The sequence below is a fragment of the Chrysochloris asiatica genome, unplaced genomic scaffold (genome assembly GCF_000296735.1).
Source record: "Chrysochloris asiatica unplaced genomic scaffold, ChrAsi1.0 scaffold00094, whole genome shotgun sequence".
Classification (NCBI taxonomy): domain Eukaryota; kingdom Metazoa; phylum Chordata; class Mammalia; order Afrosoricida; family Chrysochloridae; genus Chrysochloris; species Chrysochloris asiatica.
Window position 1 is genome coordinate 2,043,525 of NW_006408612.1, and position 21,986 is coordinate 2,065,510.

At 37.8% G+C, this 21,986-nt stretch overlaps 1 protein-coding gene across 2 annotated transcripts in view; it reads right to left on the reverse strand.

The window, feature by feature from the left end:
• SLC25A12 (solute carrier family 25 (aspartate/glutamate carrier), member 12) overlaps positions 1 to 21,986 on the reverse strand; it is a 101,138-nt gene that overhangs the window by 25,002 nt on the left and 54,150 nt on the right. For both annotated transcript variants that reach the window (XM_006866633.1, XM_006866634.1), the window contains 6 exons: positions 16,746 to 16,892; positions 14,106 to 14,244; positions 13,324 to 13,417; positions 12,498 to 12,582; positions 3,465 to 3,546; positions 1,808 to 1,966 (listed from right to left, as the gene is read on the reverse strand). In XM_006866633.1, coding sequence (XP_006866695.1) covers positions 1,808 to 1,966; positions 3,465 to 3,546; positions 12,498 to 12,582; positions 13,324 to 13,417; positions 14,106 to 14,244; positions 16,746 to 16,892 — 706 coding nt within the window. The remainder of the gene's footprint in view (positions 1 to 1,807; positions 1,967 to 3,464; positions 3,547 to 12,497; positions 12,583 to 13,323; positions 13,418 to 14,105; positions 14,245 to 16,745; positions 16,893 to 21,986) is intronic.

Sequence of the window (21,986 nt, forward strand, 5' to 3'; positions counted from 1 at the left end):
CAATAAGTATCATAGAATTTTAATGAAGTACTGATTTGTGTCATTACATCATCTCATTGTTGCCTGCAAAGAACTTTAGGCTAATCTGTCAACAATTTTGTCCATCACCCGACAGAATAATAGACCAGTTTGAAGCCATATATGACACTCTTAATAATTACAGTATTCACAAACAGGACTCCTACAATCTCTTCCCTAATACAAAATACTCTCATTTAAAGGGCTGATTTTATCAGCTCACATCCTGAATAGAGCTCACAATCCTGCCCCCATTCATTTTCTATACTGGACCTATTTAATTAACATGGCATCGCTCCCATATGAAATCTTCTCTAAGCAACCATCCACTAAGGCTAAACTGTACCGTATATGATGTTCCTTACAATAAATGACATTTTCTTTGCAATTTAAAACCATATCAAGAAGGATAAAGTACTCAACAAAGGAATACTGGTGATATCAAAGGGAGGGAAAAAAAAGCACAAACCACTTTAGCCCTCAGGTTCCCCATTAAATAGAATCCAGTTAGGCAAGGATTCATAGAGTTTAAAACAAACATTAATACACTATGTCCCATGGTGCATATGTATATTGCTGGAATTTAGAGAAGGTAGCATTCCAGACGTTTTGTGGAAAAACAGATTATGTAAATTCTCAGAAGCAGGCTATCTGAGTTTTAGTTTGGGTTCAGAACAACTCTCCTCGCTCATTCTATATAAAATGCCAAAAAGAACCATCCTACTGACCCTCTCTCTCATGTACTAGGGCTGCAACTTTCACATGAATACCTGCACGTAATGCTAACCAGAGGTATTTTTTTCTCCAGTCCATAAACATAAAGCTTGCTTTAGATCTAGTCTTTCTTTCCTAGGAAGAGGTTCTAAGGCAAACAGTCGAACGAGAGCTCAGAATGAGCTGGGGATTAATGTGACTGTGTGCAAACAAACAAGTACAGTAAATTACATCAATGCCCAGGACTTGAGCATGTACAGGGTATTTTCAAAGAATTCCAAGTGGCGCCCAAAGGATTAAAAAATTAATCTCCCTCCCAAAGGAAACCCTAAATTCTAACATGAAAACATGTACACGAAAGTCATTCCCTCTCCAGAGAGAACAAGTTTCTACAAAGCTGAGGGGTGGGGGGTGTGGCAGGGAGAATTCAGCTTGGGACGGCTGCTCTGATGCTGTCAGAATAACTCTCTGGCTCTGAGCTAAGGGGAGGAAATGAGCAAGAAAGAGATAGTGGCCAACAGCTTTGCTTTTGATTTTTTGAAATTTCAGCAGACTCAGTGGCAAAGATTTATGAATGGTCTCCTTGGGAGAGACCAAAAGATTTTTTGTTATCTCTTTCCATTGAAACAAATGGATAGAGAGTTAACGCACCTCCATGCGGCAACCTGGCTTCTATTTCACAAAGAAGGGTTCAATTTCTCTTCTTTAGTTCTTTGGGAAGAGAAGCTTACTCTGTTTTACCTGTCGTCCTTACATTGTACCTACAGACATTCCTTAGTTTGTAAGAGCATGGTTGCCACAGACCGGGCTAAGACAAGCAGGATTTGGGGTCCAAGAGATAGAAATGGCAGGAAGAAGAAATGAAGACTTTATATGAAGACTAATATTGCTGGTTATCAGTAAGAATGTAAAACAGGAAACGAGCAATGAGTGAAAAAAAAAAAAAGAGAAAGAGAGGGAGAGTCAGCCCTCGTCTGACTGGGCAGATTACACATTGCTTTCCCTGAGTGGGTGAGAATCTGCAGGTGGTGAACTAAAACCACTTCACTTTGGCAGCTGAGATTTGCTTACTCACCTCGGTAGAGTCCAAAGAAGCCCTCATAACGTAAAACTTTCTTAAAACAGTCAAAGCTGTTTTTGTACATCAGCTCCCCGACAACAGAGCCAGTGCCACGCTGATTTTGCATGCGGGTCTTCACCAAATCTATAGGGTACACTGCAGTGGCTCCAACAGCTACAAACAGAATCATCTTTAAGCTTCAAGAACAACACAATTAAATGGTCCATAAGGAAAACAAACCCCATCTCAAAGGTCCACAAAACAAAGCACAGTATCTTTTCTCACAAAACAGAGTTTATATTTTCCCTTCTCCCATACATAGCACAGGGATGACTGGCTAACATCCACTGCTATGGTTGTCAAGTGCTGTGGAATCAGTATCGACTAATAGTGACTCTGTAAAGGGCTTCTGAGGAGCAGCTGGTAGGTTTGAACTGCTGACCTTGTAGTTAGCAGTCCAGTGCTTATCTCACAGCACCACACCAGGATTCCATTAGGACCCATAAATACAGCTGTTTTAATGCGTCAGGCTCCTAAGTCAGACAGTAGATCATCAAGCCATCCCTAGCATCAAATAATCGACACTCACATTTCTGTAACAACAACAACATAGAGAATATGTTCATACTTTCCATTACATGACCAAACAACAGAGCAGTTAACTTCCAAAATGGCTATATATGCACATATATGAAGGGGCTTCAAAAAGTTCATGGAAAAAGGAAAATTAAAATATTTTTAATTTTTTCAAATGGAATTTTTCCATAAACTTTTTGAAACCCCCTCATATGTGGCTGTAATTTTATTAAACATTTGATAGGTTGTTTGTAGTTATAACTACACTGGAAAAAAGTCTCGACATTATCCTATTTCTATGTACAGATTTTGGCTTAAAAAATTAATAAGGTCATGCTTTAGTTTCTCAGGAACTGAAAAATTTATTACATGAACTTGAGCATTATATTTTTCAATTGAAAATCAAAACATGCTTTGTAACTTCTAAAACTAAGACTGAAAAGGAAAACATGACAGTCTCATCAGTTCAGGCTTGTTTTGAAAAAATCAGAAGTATTTTAATCACACCTGCTAGGTGCTTCTCAACAAAGTAACTTCAGCTTCTACACATTTTCTACGGAGAGTATTTAAGGAGAGAGAGAAAAAAAAAAAGGTTTTCAAATTTGTTAGGGCTTGGGTTCATTTGAGAAAATAAACATGTATAAATACTCTTAAGTCAGTGAAAGAAGAAAGAAAAAAAACTGCAATCAGAAAAATAAACTGAACCACTTTGAGAAGTTGTTTTATTTCATGAGTTCTAAGATTTTTCTCTAAATTTTTATTTCCTTCCTGCTTCTCATCCCCCACACATAACCCGTCTTGGTCTCCATTTCTTCATATTGGCCCTCGCTGTATAATTACAATGAGTGCAGCACTGTATCCAAGACTTCCACATCGTTACAAAGGTTTTTGTCCTGAAGACAGACTGGAGCCAGAGGGGCTACAGCCGTGCTGTGACAAGTCCTCTGATCCCAGGTAAAAATAAAGAACACTTCAGAAAGGCCTGCAGTCATGAGCCGCAGGAACAATGAACTGCACCTTTGCAGATCTGTCCCTGTCTCGTGAGATAGTATTACATGAGCACAAGGTTGAACTAGCACACAGACATGTCACTCACCTCCAGCCACTGAGCCCAGAGTGAATCTGTAAGCAGACTCCGCAATCTGGAGCCAGACAGGCCTGCCTGCCCCATGAGATTGCTGTGGGGAAGAAGGAAACAGGTGAAAAAAAACAAAAAAGAAAACCAGAGAGCAAATCACAAATTTTAAAAGCTATAATTTGTCTATTTTAAGATAAAGGGAAAACAAAACCTAAAAATGATGTGGTTAATGAGGTAACATCTTTTCTTAAAGGAAAAAATAGGATATTCATGTAGCCAAAAAGGGTAGCAATGTATTTCAAATAGATACCTCTATTATTAGCATTTTAAAAAACATATTCATCCAGAAACAGTCACTTTTTCTCTGTTTTTTACATGTAGAATAATACACTGGACCACAAGGTCAGTTTGAACCACAAGGTCAGTGGTTCAAACTCACCAGCTGCTCCTCAGAAAACCTACAGAGGGTCTTTTTGAGTTGGAACCAACTCAATGGCACTTAACAACATTAAAGCCTCATAGAGTCCTGGGGTGGCGCTGTAGAATAAGCACTGGACCACAAGGTTGGTTTGAACCCCAAAATCAGCAGTTCAAATGCATCAGCTGCTCCTTGGAAACTCCTATACAGGGTCATTATGGGTCGGAACCGACTCAACAGCACTTAACAACAACAAAAATTAATGCCTCATCTATCTGCCACTATTTGGGAATATACTATTAATTTACCGAAGTGGCTCTTTTAGATAAGTGTTTCAAGTATAAAATTTTCTTTCCCCCTTCTTTAACCAAGTTAAATTTTTTAAAATCTTCAAAAAATACACAAAGTTATCATCTTGACTCCTAAATTAGAGAATACTGATATAATCTAGCATCCCTTCTAATGACTACGGTCAACATTATGTCCCCTCAGTTACTGTATGAAGAGATAGCTCATCTGTTTTTGCTATCCTTCCTCATCTCATCCCACCGCTTATTCTCCTACAAACAGCCCTCCTTGTTTGATTTTGCTGCTTCTCACCTATTTAGAAGAAAAAAAAGCAAAACCAGTTGTTGCTAAATCAATTCCAACTCAAAACCCCATGCATGTCAGAGTAGATCTGCACTAACCTTCTGGAAGATTATCAGGCTTTTTCTGCAGTACCTTTGGGTGGATTTCAACCACCAATCTTTCTGTTAATAATTCAGTGCTTTTGTGCCCCCCAGAGACTCCTCTCATCTATTACAAACTGAAAACCTGACCCACTGCCCTCAAGCTGACACCTTCTCATAGTGACCCTATAGGGCAGGGCAGGGCTGCTCGCTAGGCTTTCTGAGATGCAAATCTCTAAGGAACAGGCAGCCTCATCTGTTTCCTGAAGAGCCACTGGTGGGTTTGAACCACCAACCTTCAGCCCAATACACAGGCCACTATTCAAAGTAACTAGGATTGCCAGATTATATGTTAAGCAAGTTCCAGAGGTTCATTGGGAGGGGGGGGAGGGAGAGAATCAAGTGGAAATTTTTATTAACTATGATTTCAGGAGTCCAGAGGCTGTTTGCCCTTCTATTTGGTGTTGAAGCTCAACCACTAAGGTTATCGTTAGACAACTTAGTGTTTCTGACCCATGCTACCAAGCATTTGATTTCCTAGAAGTATGTATTCCTCAAGGGGCCCTGGTGATGCAACAGTTAAAGATGCAGTGCCGCGAGAACAACACCTGGCAATCAATTCCAACAAAGATTATAGCCTAGAAAATCCTATGGGCCAGTTCTACTTAGTCAAGAGAGGTCACTGTAAATTAAAAGCCACATGTCAGCTAACAACTATGCAATCCTTAATTATATCTATGCAAGGGTATCACTTGCAGACCTTCAGAATAAATCCCTGGGGCCTGGACTAAGATATTTTTTTAAGGACTTCTGATATGTGGTTAAAGTTGAGAGCCACTGTCCTAGCCATATTCATAAGGCTTTCTACTCCCGTAAAGATTTACACCCTTGGAAACCCTGTATAGGGTCGCTTTGGGTCGGAACCGACTCGACGGCACTTAACAACAACAACAACATAAAATCAGATGAAAACAAAACAGAGGGAAAACTCCTATGATGATTCATAATGCTATTTCACAGGCATCATCCCACAGTATAAAGAAAGGGCCTGAGATCATAATTTGTCTACATTAGTTTATCAGTCTTGCTCTTTACAATTTTCATTATGAAAATATATTATAGTATATAGATGGTATGAAACAAAGGAGTACAATATTTGCTTTATCATCAAGAAAACGTGAAAATTACTGACATGAAATGAGCTTTTAAAAACCCAAACATCTTAACAGAAAGTTCAGATGCACTAACTGGAATAAATAGTTTAATGGAGAGTCCATGCCCCAAATCTAAAAGAAGGATAAAAATGCTTTTATCTAATACAATCTCTTCATATCTCAATTAATCAAGCTATATATGGCAAAACTATATATTTATAAACAATTTAGGAAACAGTTTAAAGAAAGGTTACATCTGTCTTCTTGTTTTGCAAATATTGTACCACAATAAATAGCATTTGTGTTAACCAATGCATTTGATATTTAATGTTTTATTGTTATCTCCACAGAGATCTTTAAAAGGCTCATTATGTTTACCATAGTGTTGTATTTCAATAATTCTATAGTAAAAAGGAAAATAGCTGATGAAAAGAAAAGTTAAAATGAAACTCCTGGAAAAGTCGACAAATAGTAAAACATCACTGCTTCAAACAATGTCACTATATATTTTATAAATCTCTACAATCTCAATATACCAATTTATTATAATTCACTTAGGAGAAAACAGATACATTGCATCCCAAATTGAATTTAACACATGGAAGAAATTATCATAAAAAAAGTGAAAACTACATACAGTAGGCCATAATCATAATGGTCCTGTAAGAAAACACACTTTTTTCCTATCCAGTTAACCTATGCAACTGCACGGACAGGTACGTGTTTGATTTAAATCCTGTAACAAAAGACAGCTATAGGGATTTGAGGTTGGTATTTTTATTTGAAATCTAGTAAAAGAAAAAGTAGGCTACTTTAACAGACTCTTTACTATTAAGCTGAATTTTTATTCAATCACAAAATAGAAGAAAATGTGTCATCCAGAAAGATAGTAATTATTTTTTGTTCTGTTTATTACTATAATACTCCTACTAATCTTAGACTGCTTAGAGATTTACTATCTCCCAAATGATAAGAGTCATTTTCCCATGTACTCAGGCTATGTGCCATAATGCAGCTCTCAGGGGTCAGATATTTTTCAATCTTCTGTAAATAAACTCTCGGTGAGGTCTTCAGGAGGTCCTGACTCAGCAATTTCTACCCACAGTGAGATCACACTGTGCTGTGTTGTGGTCCACTGCACAGACAAAGGTAAAGTGGCCAGACTTGTGACAGGGCAGATGTCTTGCCTAGGTCTGACCCTGAGTGATAGCCCTACAGTCTCCACCACTCCTTTAAGTCAGTTGTTGTTAAGTACTGTGGAGGTGGTTCTGACTCATAATAACCTTATATAGGGTTTCGGAGGCTTTAAGTCTTCATGGGAACAAAAAGCCTCATCTTCTTCCTAAGGAGCAGCTGGCAGGCTCAAACTGTGGACCTTGCAGTTCGCAGTCTGGTGTTTATTGTATGGAGCCACCAACAATTCTTTATAACTGAACACACCTAGCAGTTAGAGTTTTACACATTATATGCAAGCTCTGGTAGTGTAGTGGTTACGAATCGGGCTGCAAACTGCAAAGTCAGCAGTTCGAAACTACCAGCTGCTCTGCAGGAGAAAGATGAGGCTTTCTGCTCCTGTAAAGATTTACAGCCTCGGAAACCCTGTTCAGGGTCGCTATGGGTCGGAACTGACTCGACAGCATTTAACAACAACAACAACAACAGCCCTACTATATATACAATCCTGGTGTGGTGCTGTGGGTTAATATGCTGGACTGCAAGGTCAGCTTGAACCATATGATCAACAGTTCAAGCTCACCAACCACTCCTCAGAAACCCTACACAGGATTGCTATGGGTTGGAACCGATTTGACGGCATTGAATAAGAACAAAAATAAGTATGTATGTATGTATATACATATATACACTTATTTTTTAATAGGGTTTCTGAGGAGCAGTTGGTGAGCTTGAACCACTGATCATATGGTTCAAACTGACCTTGTAGTCCAGCTGGGAGTCCTGGCGTGGTGTTGTGGGCTAATGAGTCAGACTGCAAAGCTGTTTGAACTGCAAGGTAGGTGGTTCAAGCTCATCAGCTGCTCCTTGGAAACCCTTTACAGGGTCGCTATGGGTCGGAACCAACTCAATGGCACTTCACAACAACAACATATACATGTAAGTTGTTGTTCAGTGCCGTCAAGTCGGTTCCAATTCATAGCAACCCTGTATAAGGTTTCCAAGTAGTGGCTGGTGAGTTTGAACCATCAACCCTGCGGTCCAGTGCATTATCCCACAGTGCCACATTAGGACTTTATAAATATATATACATATAAATCTAAGTAATATATATTATACAATTAGACATAGTATATATTTAGAGCATACACAAAAGTAGAAATCATAAAAGATAAAAACAAAATACTTTATAATTATATTTTACTTTTATTAATGTAAAAACCTTCCATGCACCAGTAACATATTATATTGACTGAGTTAGCTTTAATTAGGTTTTTAAATGCTGACTGAACAGTCTGTAACACAGTGAGGGCTAACTTCAGTTTATTCTGGTATTTTGTTTCAAAGACAACAAAGCTGAAAAAATAAACACAATCTGTTCCTTCAAGGCAAAAATGTTTAAAATCATCCTTTTGAACAAAACTTAAGTTATGGCACTTTGATTTAAACTTTAAAGTCCTTTTAAGTCAATGTAGCTCTGATGCTACCTATTAAACATAGTATATAGTAAAAACATATATGTAAAACATTTTTTAAAGAAATGGAGTTTCTTAATCACAAACTGTATAAAAACTAAACTTCATTCTCATAGATGATGAATTATTTGCAATCATGTGTTTTCTCAAAAGAGTATGTTGAACTGAAACTCAGAATAAGAAGAGTTATGATCCTCAATAAGCATCAAGTAACCACTAATCCCCTTCTTCATAGAAAAGGTTTTTCCTGGGTTCAACTACATACATTTTTCTTTATACTTTTTTCCTTTAATGAAGGCTTCTAAGCCCTACAAAATCCTGTGAAAACTAAAGGATTATATTGTGCTTTAATTCTTAGCTAAAAACATCTCTAGCTATAAATACTCAAATGTCTTTTGAAAGAAATGTCACCTCCATTCTATTTAATACCATTTACACGAAAACATACAATATATGGTTACCAAAGGTTTCCCACACTCCCCCCGCTTTTGGCTCAGTTATCACTATAGCTCATGGTTCACTTGTATTCAGGTATGTAAATTAATGTAATTAATGCTATGGATTTCATTTCATGAATATTCATAAAGAGAATGCTACTGTGACTGTCATCTCTATTAATGATTGTGTACTGAAATTTTAGCATTTAGGTAGAGAGAAAATCCTCAGCACTAAGCAAATTGCCTGCTGTGAGCAAACGGGCCAAAGGGAAAGTACTCTTTCTCTTAAGGTAGGATCATGATCATGAAGGCTGAGATTCAACAAGACCAATGGTTTGTCAGGGACTCTGGGTGTGGCACTGCAAGTTAATGCACTTGACTGCAAGGTCAGTTTGAACCTCAAGGTCGGTGGTTCAAGCTCACCAGCCGCTCCTTGGAAACCCTATACAGAGTCGCTATGGGTAAGAACAGACTCCACAGTGCTTAAAAGCAGTACTTCCCATTTTCAATGAACTTCAATCTGACTTCACTGAAAAAACAAAGTTCTTGTTTTTGATTATATGAAGCAGAATTGGAAATTTTAATTCATTTCAGGGGCAGAATCATCATTCTACAAAGCTCAAGTAGATGAAAGATTTCCCAATGAACCTTCTCAAAGGGCACCATACTAACACATGCCTTGATTTGTCACTAGCCCGTTTGGTAAAGGTGTATACTACTAGCAAGCCCACCCCTGGTTACCTCAATATGGCAGAACCTAGAAAAAGGAGACTTGGGCTCTTTCTGGGGAAGGAGGATGTAACATTTTCCTCTCTTGTCTCTCGTCTTCCTTTTGTTCACTATACCCTCCACTAGTCTCCTAGACTACTATAGCATCACAATCTCCCAAAGAATCATGAAAGCACAGGTCCCATGTGTCTATTAGAACAAGGAAATACAAGGAGGCCCTCCTGTCCCTCACTCCCATACAAAGCCATATACCTAACTGAAATGTTCTCCACATCCAAACCCAAACCACTCACCATCAGATAGGTCAATTCAGACTCCTATGTAGGGTTTCCAAGACAGTAAATTTTACCAGGAGCCAAGACCCTCACCTGTCTTCCTTGAGTGGCTGATGGGGTTGAATGCCTGACCTGATAGTTAGTGACCTTATGGTTAGTAACCTAAGGCATTAGTAACCACAACACTACCTGGATCCTTGAAATGTCCTCCAAATGCTACATAGAGGATTTCTGTTTAAAAAAAAAATCTTAAAATTTTTCTAGTCTACTCTTCAAAGCTTTTGATGCTTTTTCATGTTTTTTCTTATCCTAACAAGTTATTTATAAAATTAGAAATGCATTAACAGTATAGGATTCAGAAACAAATGTCTTCATATTCTTAAAATTAAAAAAGGAAATCAATATTTTGTCAAAAATGAAATAGCCAAAGTTTCCTTTATGATTCATATTAGATACTATTTTCCTATTTTATTAGCGCAATCTATTCACTTGGCTGATAATTGAAAGGTTGAAAGTTTACAGCCACCCGGGAATGCCTCAGAAGGAAGACCTGGTGATCTAGTTCCTAAAAAATCAGCCACTGAAGCCCCTCCAAAATACAGCGCTTCTGACATGCACAGGCTGGAGCCGACCGACTTGACAGCAACTGCTTTGGTTATGAGGCACAATCCCAGTGAAAGATTTATTTTATTAGAGAATGTTTTGTATTTTAAAAACCCTAACAACGAGATATATCTTACTCCAGCAACAATGGAAATTATCCAAAGCACAGAAAACAAATGCTGACGAGGTTGTAAGGATATTAAAACTCTTATTCATTGCTGGTGGGATTGTGGAATGGTACCGCCACTATGGAAAACAGTACGGCATTTTCTTAAAAAGCTAGAAATAGAAAAAACTTATGATCCAGCAATCCCAGGTAAGTATCCTAGAGATGTAAAAGCAGTGACGCAAATAGACATATGCACACCTATGATCACTGCTGTAATATTTGCAATAGCAAAAAGATAGAAACAATCTAAGTGCCCACTAATGGATGCATGGATAAACAAACTGTGGCACGTACATGCAATGAACTATTGTGCAACTATAAAGAATAATTAGGAGTCCACAAAGCATCTTTTAACATGGATGAATCTAGAGGAAATTGAGAAATAAGTCAGTCACAAAAAATGATATTGTATGGTCCCACTTTGTAAAAAAAAAATCAATAGATATACATACAGAAACCAAAGTGCTTTGATGATTACAAGATATGGGAGGAAGATGGGAATCACTTTATAGGTAGTAAACATTTTTTACTTTTGGTGATGAGAAAGACCAAACAAAATATAGGTGAAATAAACACTAAGATACCAAGAAGAACATAAGAAAAAGGGATAATTTCAGTTAAATGCTATAACATACATAATTTTGCAACAATAGTAAAAACAACCAAAAATATGTGTGCATGCATATAGATGTACAGAACATTTAGGGAACTAGTACCAATGCATGTACAGGTGTATCTGTAGGTTTATGCATAACCACATTTGTGTGAGCTGCATACACATCCACACATACAGCATACCACATCAGAGCACAGTTATGGATGTTTCCTAAACATATCCCAACAGTTCATGGGATTCCATTACTGGATTATAAGACTTTATTGGACCATAATCTCTGGGGACAATTTAGCAATAGCATAACATAGTTCTAAAAGGTAATGCTCTACATCCTAGATTGGTATGACAAGCATGTGAGCAATCCAACAACTACTGGCCTCTACTCATACAGAGCAAAAGAGAATGAAGGTCATCAAAGGCTCCAAGAAGAAACCAGCCCACAGAATTAATAACCCACATGACCTGAGACCTGAAGAACTAGATGGTGCCCAGCTACCACTATCTAACTAGGGACACAATATAAGGTCCTAGATAAAATCGAGAAAAATGTAGAACAAAATTCAAATTCCTAAAAAAGGTCAGACCAATAAAGATTAGAGGCACTCCTAAGAATGTGCCCTAAGAAAGTCTTTGAACTATTTGACGCTATTTCCGTAGGTCACCCTTCAGCCAAATAAATTGGTTTGTTTATAAAATATAAACCAAATAGACTGGTTTACAAAATACATGAAATCACCTGTAAGTATTATGCTCCCTTAAACAATTAACTACATAAAACTAAGCATTTATCTAAAGCAAAGACGTGAAGGCAAGGATGGGAAGGGAAACTAGATCAATGCAAGCAGAACAAACAGAACAGAACTAATGTGAATGCTGACACATCATAAAAATGGCAGCCACTGGCATGGGCGAAAATATACACATATATACACATATATATAAACTGTGAAACGTTCACCTGAAACACAGTAAAATACTATTTAAAAAAAAGCTCCGACACTTGAATTACACAAAATGGGCTTTACGAGTAACCTTTAAAAGGGACAAATGAAAAGATTGATTTCAGGTGGAAGGCTACCAAGCCTATGCATGTTTGTATTCTTACCGTCCTTCTCATAATAAGCAAAAAGACAAAAACACATACATAAATCAAGGTACCCCAGAGAAATCGCCTACAAGGGTAGGGAAAAAGTCTTTCAATACATGTAACATTTGAGTTATGTATATCTGTATACATGTTTGTTTAGAACGTAGTTTAAGAAGTATCAGGCGTCATATACATACTACTTCAGCATTGTTGCAGGTGATTATATTTATAAGACTTCTCCTACCTGTCTCTGAAGTTCTGCCAGGTTAAAAGGTAAGGCACCTTCAGCCAGCGGGGCTATTCGTTCAATATCTGCCAAAGTCAAACGCCTTAAAAAAAGTATGATTAGAAATCGTTACACATCAACGAACACCTTTCTTCATAGGCTTATCTCAATAAAATGATACGCTCTAACACAGAATGGTATATATTGGTTAATGACTGTTTAGTGGTTACGAATCGGGCTGTGAACCTTTAGGTCAGCAGTTTGAAACTACCAGCTGTTCCACGGGAGAAAGACGGGGCTTTCTGCTCCTGTAAAGATTTACAGCCTCCGAAACACTGTACAAGGTCGCTATGAGTCAGAACTGACTCCAAGGCACATAACCACCACCATCATCAACTGAAATGATTACAAGAGTCCTGAACATGGAGCTTAGTCCTATCAATTCAGGCAAATTTCTACAAATCTCTTGAAATCCGTAATTCTTACAGAGAACCCAAATCAAATCAATCTTTTCCCTCTCTCTTTGATTCATCTCATTGCTCGTGCCTCCCCTTACTTCCTTCTCTCGTCCCTTCTTCTCCCTCTTACTTTCTTCTTAGTTCTACCCCCAATTGTTTCCTTCCTTTTTTCTTACTCTTTCCTCTCTCTGTCCTTCTGCCTCTCCCACCCTCTGTCTCCCCATCTGCCTCTCTTTGTTTCTAATATCTCGTGTCTCTTTTTCTTGAATTTTAGTAAACTGAATAAACTATTGCTGAAAGGAACTGAAAAGCACAGCACTATTTCATATTTGAAAAAGCACTTCCCTATAAAAACAGCATGACTAATAATTGGACTAGTTAGTTACCCTGTAGCATTATATAAGTCTGCAAGCTGGTATAAGATGTCAATTTCCAAGGGGGTGACTTGTCCATAGCGTATGGCACTCTGGGCAAACTCCTCTGGAAGAAAAGAGGACCAAATTTAACATCTTTATATATTCTTCAAAGACAACAAACTTTTTTCTAAACCAATCATCATCTGAAGGCTAAAGGTAGTTTAGTAGTATTTTTAAAACTTTAGAACTGAATTTTAAAACCTAACTTCAACTATGTATGAGTAACTAACTACTTATTTCTAAAAGCTGGTAAAAGATAAAATGTTACGATGAAACAGAAAAAGGAGAAAAATGAACTTTGAAGATAAACAACCTTTTTAGAATTCTGTTTCCTATCTTGTTTATTCACTTCGATCTCCTGAGTTACAAGGTAAAAGGAATTGGCTGTTTCCCAGGCACTGAAGACATCCTTCTACAATTCACTGAATGGAGTAGACCTGCCCATCTTTCTGCGGCAACTCCTTTTTAGTACAAACAGCCTGCTGCCATAGTACCATTAACCTGGTTTGACAGATTGGACCAAGGTTCTTATCAAAACTATCAAAAACACTTTTTCATTCTTGACCTCAGCATCCCATCAAATCCATCTGGATTTTCGGTGATAACTATGGCCCAGGTGAAACATATACATGTGGCAACATACTTTCTAGAGCTAGCTTAAGTATACTGAGATCAATTTCATGCCCCAGACGAAGAAAAGTGAAAATGCTGAGAGTCAAATAACTGTATACATTTAAAAAAAAAAATCTTACCCTTTGTGACTTCAACATCTTTCCTTGTGCCAGCTAGAGTGCTATATATCTTACGAACAAGCTCCATATTATTCAGTAAGGAGTTAAATGCATTGAAGTAGGAGAAGCTAACCTGGTGTGAGATACTTCCTCCAGCTGCCTAGGAAATGATATCACAAAAAGTTAAAAAACAAAGACAAGAACCCAAAACATAGCTATAGACACAGTATACTTCAACGACCAGTCGGTAAATACAAGGAAAGTAGCACACTGAAATGCTCAGTGCATTTCATACCCTAAAGGAGTCTATGTAATTTAGGGTTTAAGGAAAAAAGCAACATCTGGAAGTTGGACTTCAAGATTCTTCTACCTATAAAGGTCAAAAATAACAAATATAATTATCACAGATCAAAAACAATGGTTACTTAAACATGTCTTTTATGACCCTTAACTATGGAACACTCCTGCTAGTCCTGTATGAACCAAACATCAATATACAATATAAGGAGAATTTGATAAACTTGCTTTTCTCCACCAAAACAAAGACAAATTATAAGTGGTAAGTTTAAACTTTAAGATGATTTCACTATTAACTCTTTCTAACTTTTTTTAAAGCTCGCTGCTATAATTTAGATATTTAAATATCTTCAGTCTGTTGGGTCCTGAATCTGTATTATGAAGGCAATGATTATCAAGAAATCCAAAAAATGGACATAAAACAATACAAGGCTGTATTCGCCAAAGTTACAGCACAGAGCAGAAGAGGTTCTCTCGTGCCTGAGGGGTGTGGGGAACAATCTGGCCTTCATTATCTCTGCTGGAAGAATAATTTCTCCCTTTGTCCACCAATTGGACATAAACTCAAAAGAGAATATTTTCAGTTTACAAAGGCCTAATTTCCAAGCCAAGAGTTAGAAGAACCTATATAATTGAAAACATTTTTAATAAAAAAGTTAAAGGAATGCTTATTGAAATAGCCCTGTGACAACGTTAATCATAAAGGTCTATTAAGAATAGCAGAGGTTAAAAAAAGGAGTAGTAGAGGTAATAATGAGCACATGTACCAAGTCCACTGTCCCTCATACACACACTGGTATACCCTAACTCAAAAATATTTGTAGTAACCTAAATTTAGATACCAATGACCTCCAAACAGGATTCAAACACTCCTCCAAGGATTTGAAATGGCTTTTGGCAAACTGAAGCAATAACAGGTCTATCCAATCCAATTGGAAAAGATTAAATGCGTCCCCTCACCCTAAGATACTCAAAACCAATCTAGGATTTTCTTTCCTTCTTTCTTGTTTCCCCCTCTCTCTCTCCCTTTCTTCTTCCAGTTTTTGGTTAGAACATGAAATAGGGGTAGGGGGTGGGGAATGGGTGTCAAAGAGGTGAACTGTCTAGGAGAAAGTGACATGCCCCATGTTCAAATTTACTGAAGAGAAAGAACAGAAGTTGATCTTTTTACCCCAGTCTAAATCAGGGATAATGATCTTCAGCTGAAAAAACAGACGTGCTTATTGGCTTCTCTCCATTGAAAACAAGCAGCAATCAAAAACTTATACATCAGTACAATGAACGAACAATAAAATGGGTAAGTCAGGGAGTTTCACCCTCTTTGAATGGAAGTGGATGACAACAGTTTGCTATTAGCCCAGATGATTATTTTGTAGAGATAAGGTGTTAGAAAGAACGAAACATTGGGTCTGATCCATAGAGACTGAATGTACAGGTGAAGGGGCACACAGAGGAGTGAGCCACAGAGCTGGTGCCCACATATTTCCTCCAAAACAGTGCAGAGGCCACTGATGATCCCTGCAGTCAACAAAGGAAAGAGCCATTCTTATAGCAAGGTCTCTGGAGCCTGGTGGGGCGGGAAGAGGCTAACGTGAAGGCAGTAATGTCTGGGAGAGGTACTGCCAATGGTAAAGGTAAATGCTCACCCTTGTCTACAAATGCCCTTGCTTCTCCTGAATTCTGTAAATGGAAATAAATAATTTGGAAATATATGAGAACAAGACGCTGCCTCTGAGTGAAGCTATGAAGACCATTTACCATCACTACCATCTTCCTTTTACATATACCCTGCTTGTCTTTTACCTATGAAACAGAAAGTTAGAACAGCTGAAAATCAAATAGGTCTAGGTGGCAATTTAGGACCCAATGGTTCAAGATGATTGAGAGATGAGCATCATACATTGACTCTACACTGAAGCATTGGTGAAACTCAGAGAGCAACTTCCATGTATCCTATTCTGAGGCAGAATTTCCTACAGCAAAACCATTCATATTCTAGTTGCTTACCTTCTTTCAGTGAATGATTATTTTGCGGAAACAAGAAAGCTATCTGTGCCATGCAAACTGGTGCACAGGTGAAGGGGCAGGGTGAGGAGTGAGCCACAGAGGACATTCTAACACATCACCTGACTTTCATCCAGACCCACAAAATTCATACATTCAGGATCTTTGTATTAAATGCACTTCTCCCAAGGACAAGCCAGTCTATAAATGTATTTGCATTTTCTACCCAAGTGGTTGAACAAATCAAACAAGCTTGTCTGCTGCAATTCCTAGTAAAGAAGTTAAAATCTAGAAATGTAAGAAACAAGTCTGAACAACATCTCTATCTAGAGAAAGTTTAAACACTTGCTTTGCACTTACTGAAACTAAGTTCTCCTCCACAAAAGGCGTAAGCATGTGGGACCGAATGGTAACCATGATGTCACTGAAATCCAGCCCAGAAATCATGCCAGTTTTGCTCTTATCTTTCAGTGCAAAGGCTTGTCTTGCATGTTCTAATTGCAGTTCCTGAAGGAAAAAAAATTAGATATAGGGCATTAAATTGGTTAAAGCGCATCGCTAGTGTGGGTTTCCTTTTTTTTTAAGGACACCCGCCTCTCCATGCACTTGTTGAGAAATGAATGATGTATAGCTCAGAATTTATAACAAAGCTTTTGATTTAAGAAGCACATGTTTTCTTAAAGATGTTCCTCATATTTGTTGAACGTAAAACTGATGATCTATTCTGTAAACTTTCACTCAAGTCACAATAAAATTTAAAAAAAAAATTACTACATATCACTCCGTCAGGAAACAAAATGAATCAGAGCATGACAATAAAGAAAACTTTACTTGAAAAATTTTCATCAAAGAAAACAAAGAGAATAATATTGTCAGTGCGTATTTCAGCTTTTAAAATAACATGGCAATTTATTCTCTCCTTTTGAAAGCATCCTTGTCATCCAAGAGTACTTCGGGAATTAACAGTTGAGATTCAACTTGAGGCTTTTCAATTTTAAATGTTGTAATCAAAATCTTTCTCGTGAAATGAATTAGTGATCATTTATCAAACAATTTTTTTAAAATGAACTTACTGAGAAACCCTAGCAACTGTTAATTGTTGTTGTTGTGTGAAGTGCCACTGAGTTGGTTCCAATTCATAGCAACCCTGTAAAGGGTTTCCGAGGAGCAGATGGTGAGTTTGAATCACTGACCTGGTAGTCAGCAGTCCAAAGTGTATACTACAGAACTAGCGTAATACTTAGTAACGGTAACGTGTAAGTTATGAATAACAAACTGCATAACTAGTGTGCAGCTATCATTTTCTCTGGTTTTAGGCATAACTAATCATCAGCAGTTCCAAACTACCAGCTGTTCCGCGGGAGAAAGATGAGGCTTTCTGCTCCCATAAAGATTTGCAGCCTCGGAAACCCTGTGCAGGGTCACTATGAGTTGGAACCGACTCCTCGATACTTAACAATCATCAGGAGCTCTGGTAGCGTACTGGTTACAAATCGGGTCACTAACTTCAAGGTCGGCAGTTTGAAACTACCAGTTGTTCCACAGGAGAAAGATGAGGCTTTCTAGTCCCGTAAAAGATTTGCAGCCTCGGAAACCCTGTGCAGGGTCACTATGAGTTGGAACTGACTCCACGGTACTTAACAACAACAACTATCATACACTAGGAGCTCGGGTAGTGTGTAGTGGTTATGAGTTGGGCTGCTAACATCAAGGTCAACAGTTTGAAATTACCAGCCATTCTTCAGGAGAAAGATGAGGCTTTCTGCTCCCTAAAGATTTACAGCTTTGAAAGCCGTATTCAGGGTCGCTACTAGTCAACACCAACTCCACAGCCTATAACCAACCACCAATCATAAACTAATCATGGTGTGACTCAGCAGGCTAATGCGCTGGACTGCAATGTTGGTTTGAATTACAAGATCAGTGTTTCAAGCTCACCAACTGCTTCTCGGAAACCCTATACAGGGTCATTATGAGTCGGAACCCACTCGACGGCACTTAATAATAACGATCATAAACTGGAGACCTGGTGTGTCACTGCGATAATGCACTGGACTGCAAGGCCAGTTTGAACTGCAAGGTCGGCGGTTCAAGCTCACCAGCCACTCCTAGGAAACCCTATACAGCTTCATTATGAGTTGGAACCAACTCAATGGAACTTAACAATAGCAACTTTGGTGGCACAATTTTTAAGTGCTCAGCTGCTAACCAAAAGGTTAGAGGTTTGAACCCATTAGCAACTCCAGAGAAGAAAAGACTGGGTGATCCTACTTCCACAGAGGTTACAGCATAGGAGGATCTCATTGTCACAAAGAAAAAGGAGCCAGGAGTGGCGCATATCCTTTGAACCCTGAGATCCCCATGCCAAACATTCTCAATCCATAGACAGAACTGTGACACTAGAGAAGCAGCAAGGAAGCGGGGGTAGCAGAGGAAACAGAACCAAGAACACAAGAAAGTGGTTGTGTTCAGCCCACAGAGAATGAAGGTTGGGTTTCTTCGGCAGGAAGCTTGCTTGTGGAGTGGGGTGCCCCGCAGGCATTCTGGGGAGTTAAGTTTGTTAACCCATGGAGCTTGGGTGAAGCTTACTGGCAGAGTGGCATGCCTTTTGGGCATTTATTGGCAGAGCTAAAATAAGAATTTTCTAAGATTGCCCAAACAGGGCAGAGGCCAAGGGGCCATATAGCTGAGAGGCTGAGGATCAGAAAAAGGTCTGACTGTGGGCACAGCTGAGAAGAGGTGCCCTTAACTGAAGAACTGTATTCTGAGCAGTTTCTGATCCTGAATTGTAACCTATTAACTTCTACAGTAAACCCATAATTACGGAGGGGGGAGCTCACAGGATAGGAAACCCAATGAGAAACTTCTACTCTATCATATAGGGTCACTAAGAATTGGAAATGATTTGATGGTACACAGCAACAATCATAAACAGCAAAAATATCCAGAATATTCCTGAACTTGCAAATTTTGGGGTAGCCAAACAATAAAGTGATATCAATTCAAACAGAAATATGTGCCAATAATACCCAGGTATCATACAAAATCAAAATTAGAGCATTTCTGCTCTGAAAACCTATAACATAATTCAAATAACCTATTAACACAACATAATCATGATGCTGATGGAAGCTATTTTCACACTATTAGCAACTCTAGAAATAATAGTCACATTTAAATATCTAAATATTACTCAAGGATGATTAAACATAGAAAACATGATAACTATCTATTTATCCTAGCTTAGAAATCTATTTTGCTTTGCTTTTTCTAACATTTAAAATAGTCCTTTATAAAGTCTCATTTCACTAATTTATTTCATTATATTTGCCTATAGATTTATATTTCATTGACAACTTACAGACATTAAAATTGCCTCAGCAAATGTTTGCCTTACAATAATCCATTAAACTGTACATTTTAAATATGGTTTATTTTGTTTGTTTGATGTTTAACAATAAAACAAGCTTTTTAAAAATTATTATTATTTCCTTATTAGATCAGTATCCTAGAGACAAGTATACCATAAATCTATCGATAGTAAGAACTTAAATAGATGGTAACTCTGAGGAAAACAAATTGGGAAATTAACAAATCCAACTAGTAAATATTATGACAGATATTGGCACAAATGGTCTCTTTTTTCTCCTCTCTTACTTCAGACATTCTCTCTAATTCACTCTACCTTCCAATCACCTTAACTCCTAGCACATCACCCTTCACATGAAACAGGAATTTCTGTATCACTGGGTTAGTTAAAATACCCCCATGGCAAGGATATTCTGCTTTAATCAGAAGCAGTCACAAGTCCACTAATTGCCTTAGATACATCTTTTGTCTCTTCCCTTTCTCACTCCTGCGTTTCTCTGTTCTTTATGTTGTTGCTGTTAAGTGTTTTAAGAGTCAGTTCCAACTCATAGTAACCCTGTATAGGGTTTCCAAGGAGCGGCTGGTGGGTTTGAACAGTCAGCCTTACAGTTAACAGTCCAGTATTTCTACTATAGCACTACATCAGGATTCCATGTGCATGCTTTGCCGTTGTTATTAAGTGCCTTCAAGTCAGTTGTGACCCTGTACAGGGTTTCCGAGGCTGTAAATCTTTACGGGAGAAGACAAGCCTCGTCTTTCTCCGGCAAAGAACTGGTAGTTTCGAACTGCTGACCTTAAGGTTCACAGCCCAATTTGTAACCACGACACTACCAGAGCTCCTATGTGTATGCTTTAGCTTCCCAAAATTACCCATTGGCAACCATTAGCATGAACTAGCCTTCCTGATAATACTCAGTATTAATGGTAATATAGACCTTTCTCTTAAAAACCAAGCCAAATCTTCATTGCAAGTACAAACCTATGTTAGAAGAGAATTTTTTCCTATGTTTTTAATAAGGTCAATAATTGAAGGACTTTCTTTGATCTTTTAAAGATATGGTATGATGTATCACAGATATTATTATAGAGTGTATGGGATTTGCTTCAAAATGATCCTATAGGGGGCAGTTAAAACAAGATTGGTAAGAGCTGATCATTGTTGGTTGGGTCCAAGAGGATTCAAAATAGAATCAAGAATGAGAATATACTTCTCAGTAGCAACACTAGAAGCCAGAAAGCATAAGAGCAATGCTTTTTAAATTTCCTTCGTTTGCATCTTTCCTAGAAAAATCCCTACTAGAAGTAAGTATTCCACCAAAAAAGAGGAAGTAAACTTTGATAATGGAAAACACAATACTCAGCAAACAGGAGATTCAACATAATAGGCAAAGGGAATTCACAGGATGAAGATGAAGGGAAATTCCAAAATGACAACCATGCAGCAAGCTTACAAAGTACAGCTTTAGACCATGGAGCAGATCAGAAAGCTTCAGTAAAATACTGCAGCTGCTGTAGAAAACAGTCAAGCAGTTCCTCATAAAAATCAAACACAGACTATATGTGACTGAACAATTCCACTCCTAGGTACATACCCCAAAGAATTAAAAACAAATAATGAACACAAATGTTCATCATAGCACATTTATAATAGCCAAATGTTCATCACCTATAAATGGATAAACAAAATCTGACCTGTTCATATAATGAGATATTACTGAACAACAACAACAAAAAGAACTAAGTATTGAAACATGTTATAACTTGGAAACCCTATACAGGGTTGCTATGAGTTGGAAGCAATTCAATAACATTTAACCAACACTCCAGAACACTAAGCTAAATGACACTCCAGAACACTAAGCTAAATGAAAGAAACCAGACATGAAAAGGTCACATATTGTATGGTCCTATTTCTAAGAAATATACAGACTAGATAAATCAATAGAGACAGAAAGTAGATTCCTGGTTGCCAGGAGTAGAGTATGAAGGAATGGGGAATGACTACTGTATTATGTTTTAGAACTAGAGCGAGGTGGTGGTCGCAAAACACTGTGAACATACTAAATGCCACTGAACTGTATACTTTACAATAATTTTATGTGAGTTTTACTATTATTTTTTCTAAAGAGCTGCTGAAGAGCTCCAAGAAAATGAAATTAATAGAATACCTAATGTATTTTAACATGTTTAAAAACTATTTTGATATATGAAGGAAAGTTTGTGATTAAATTA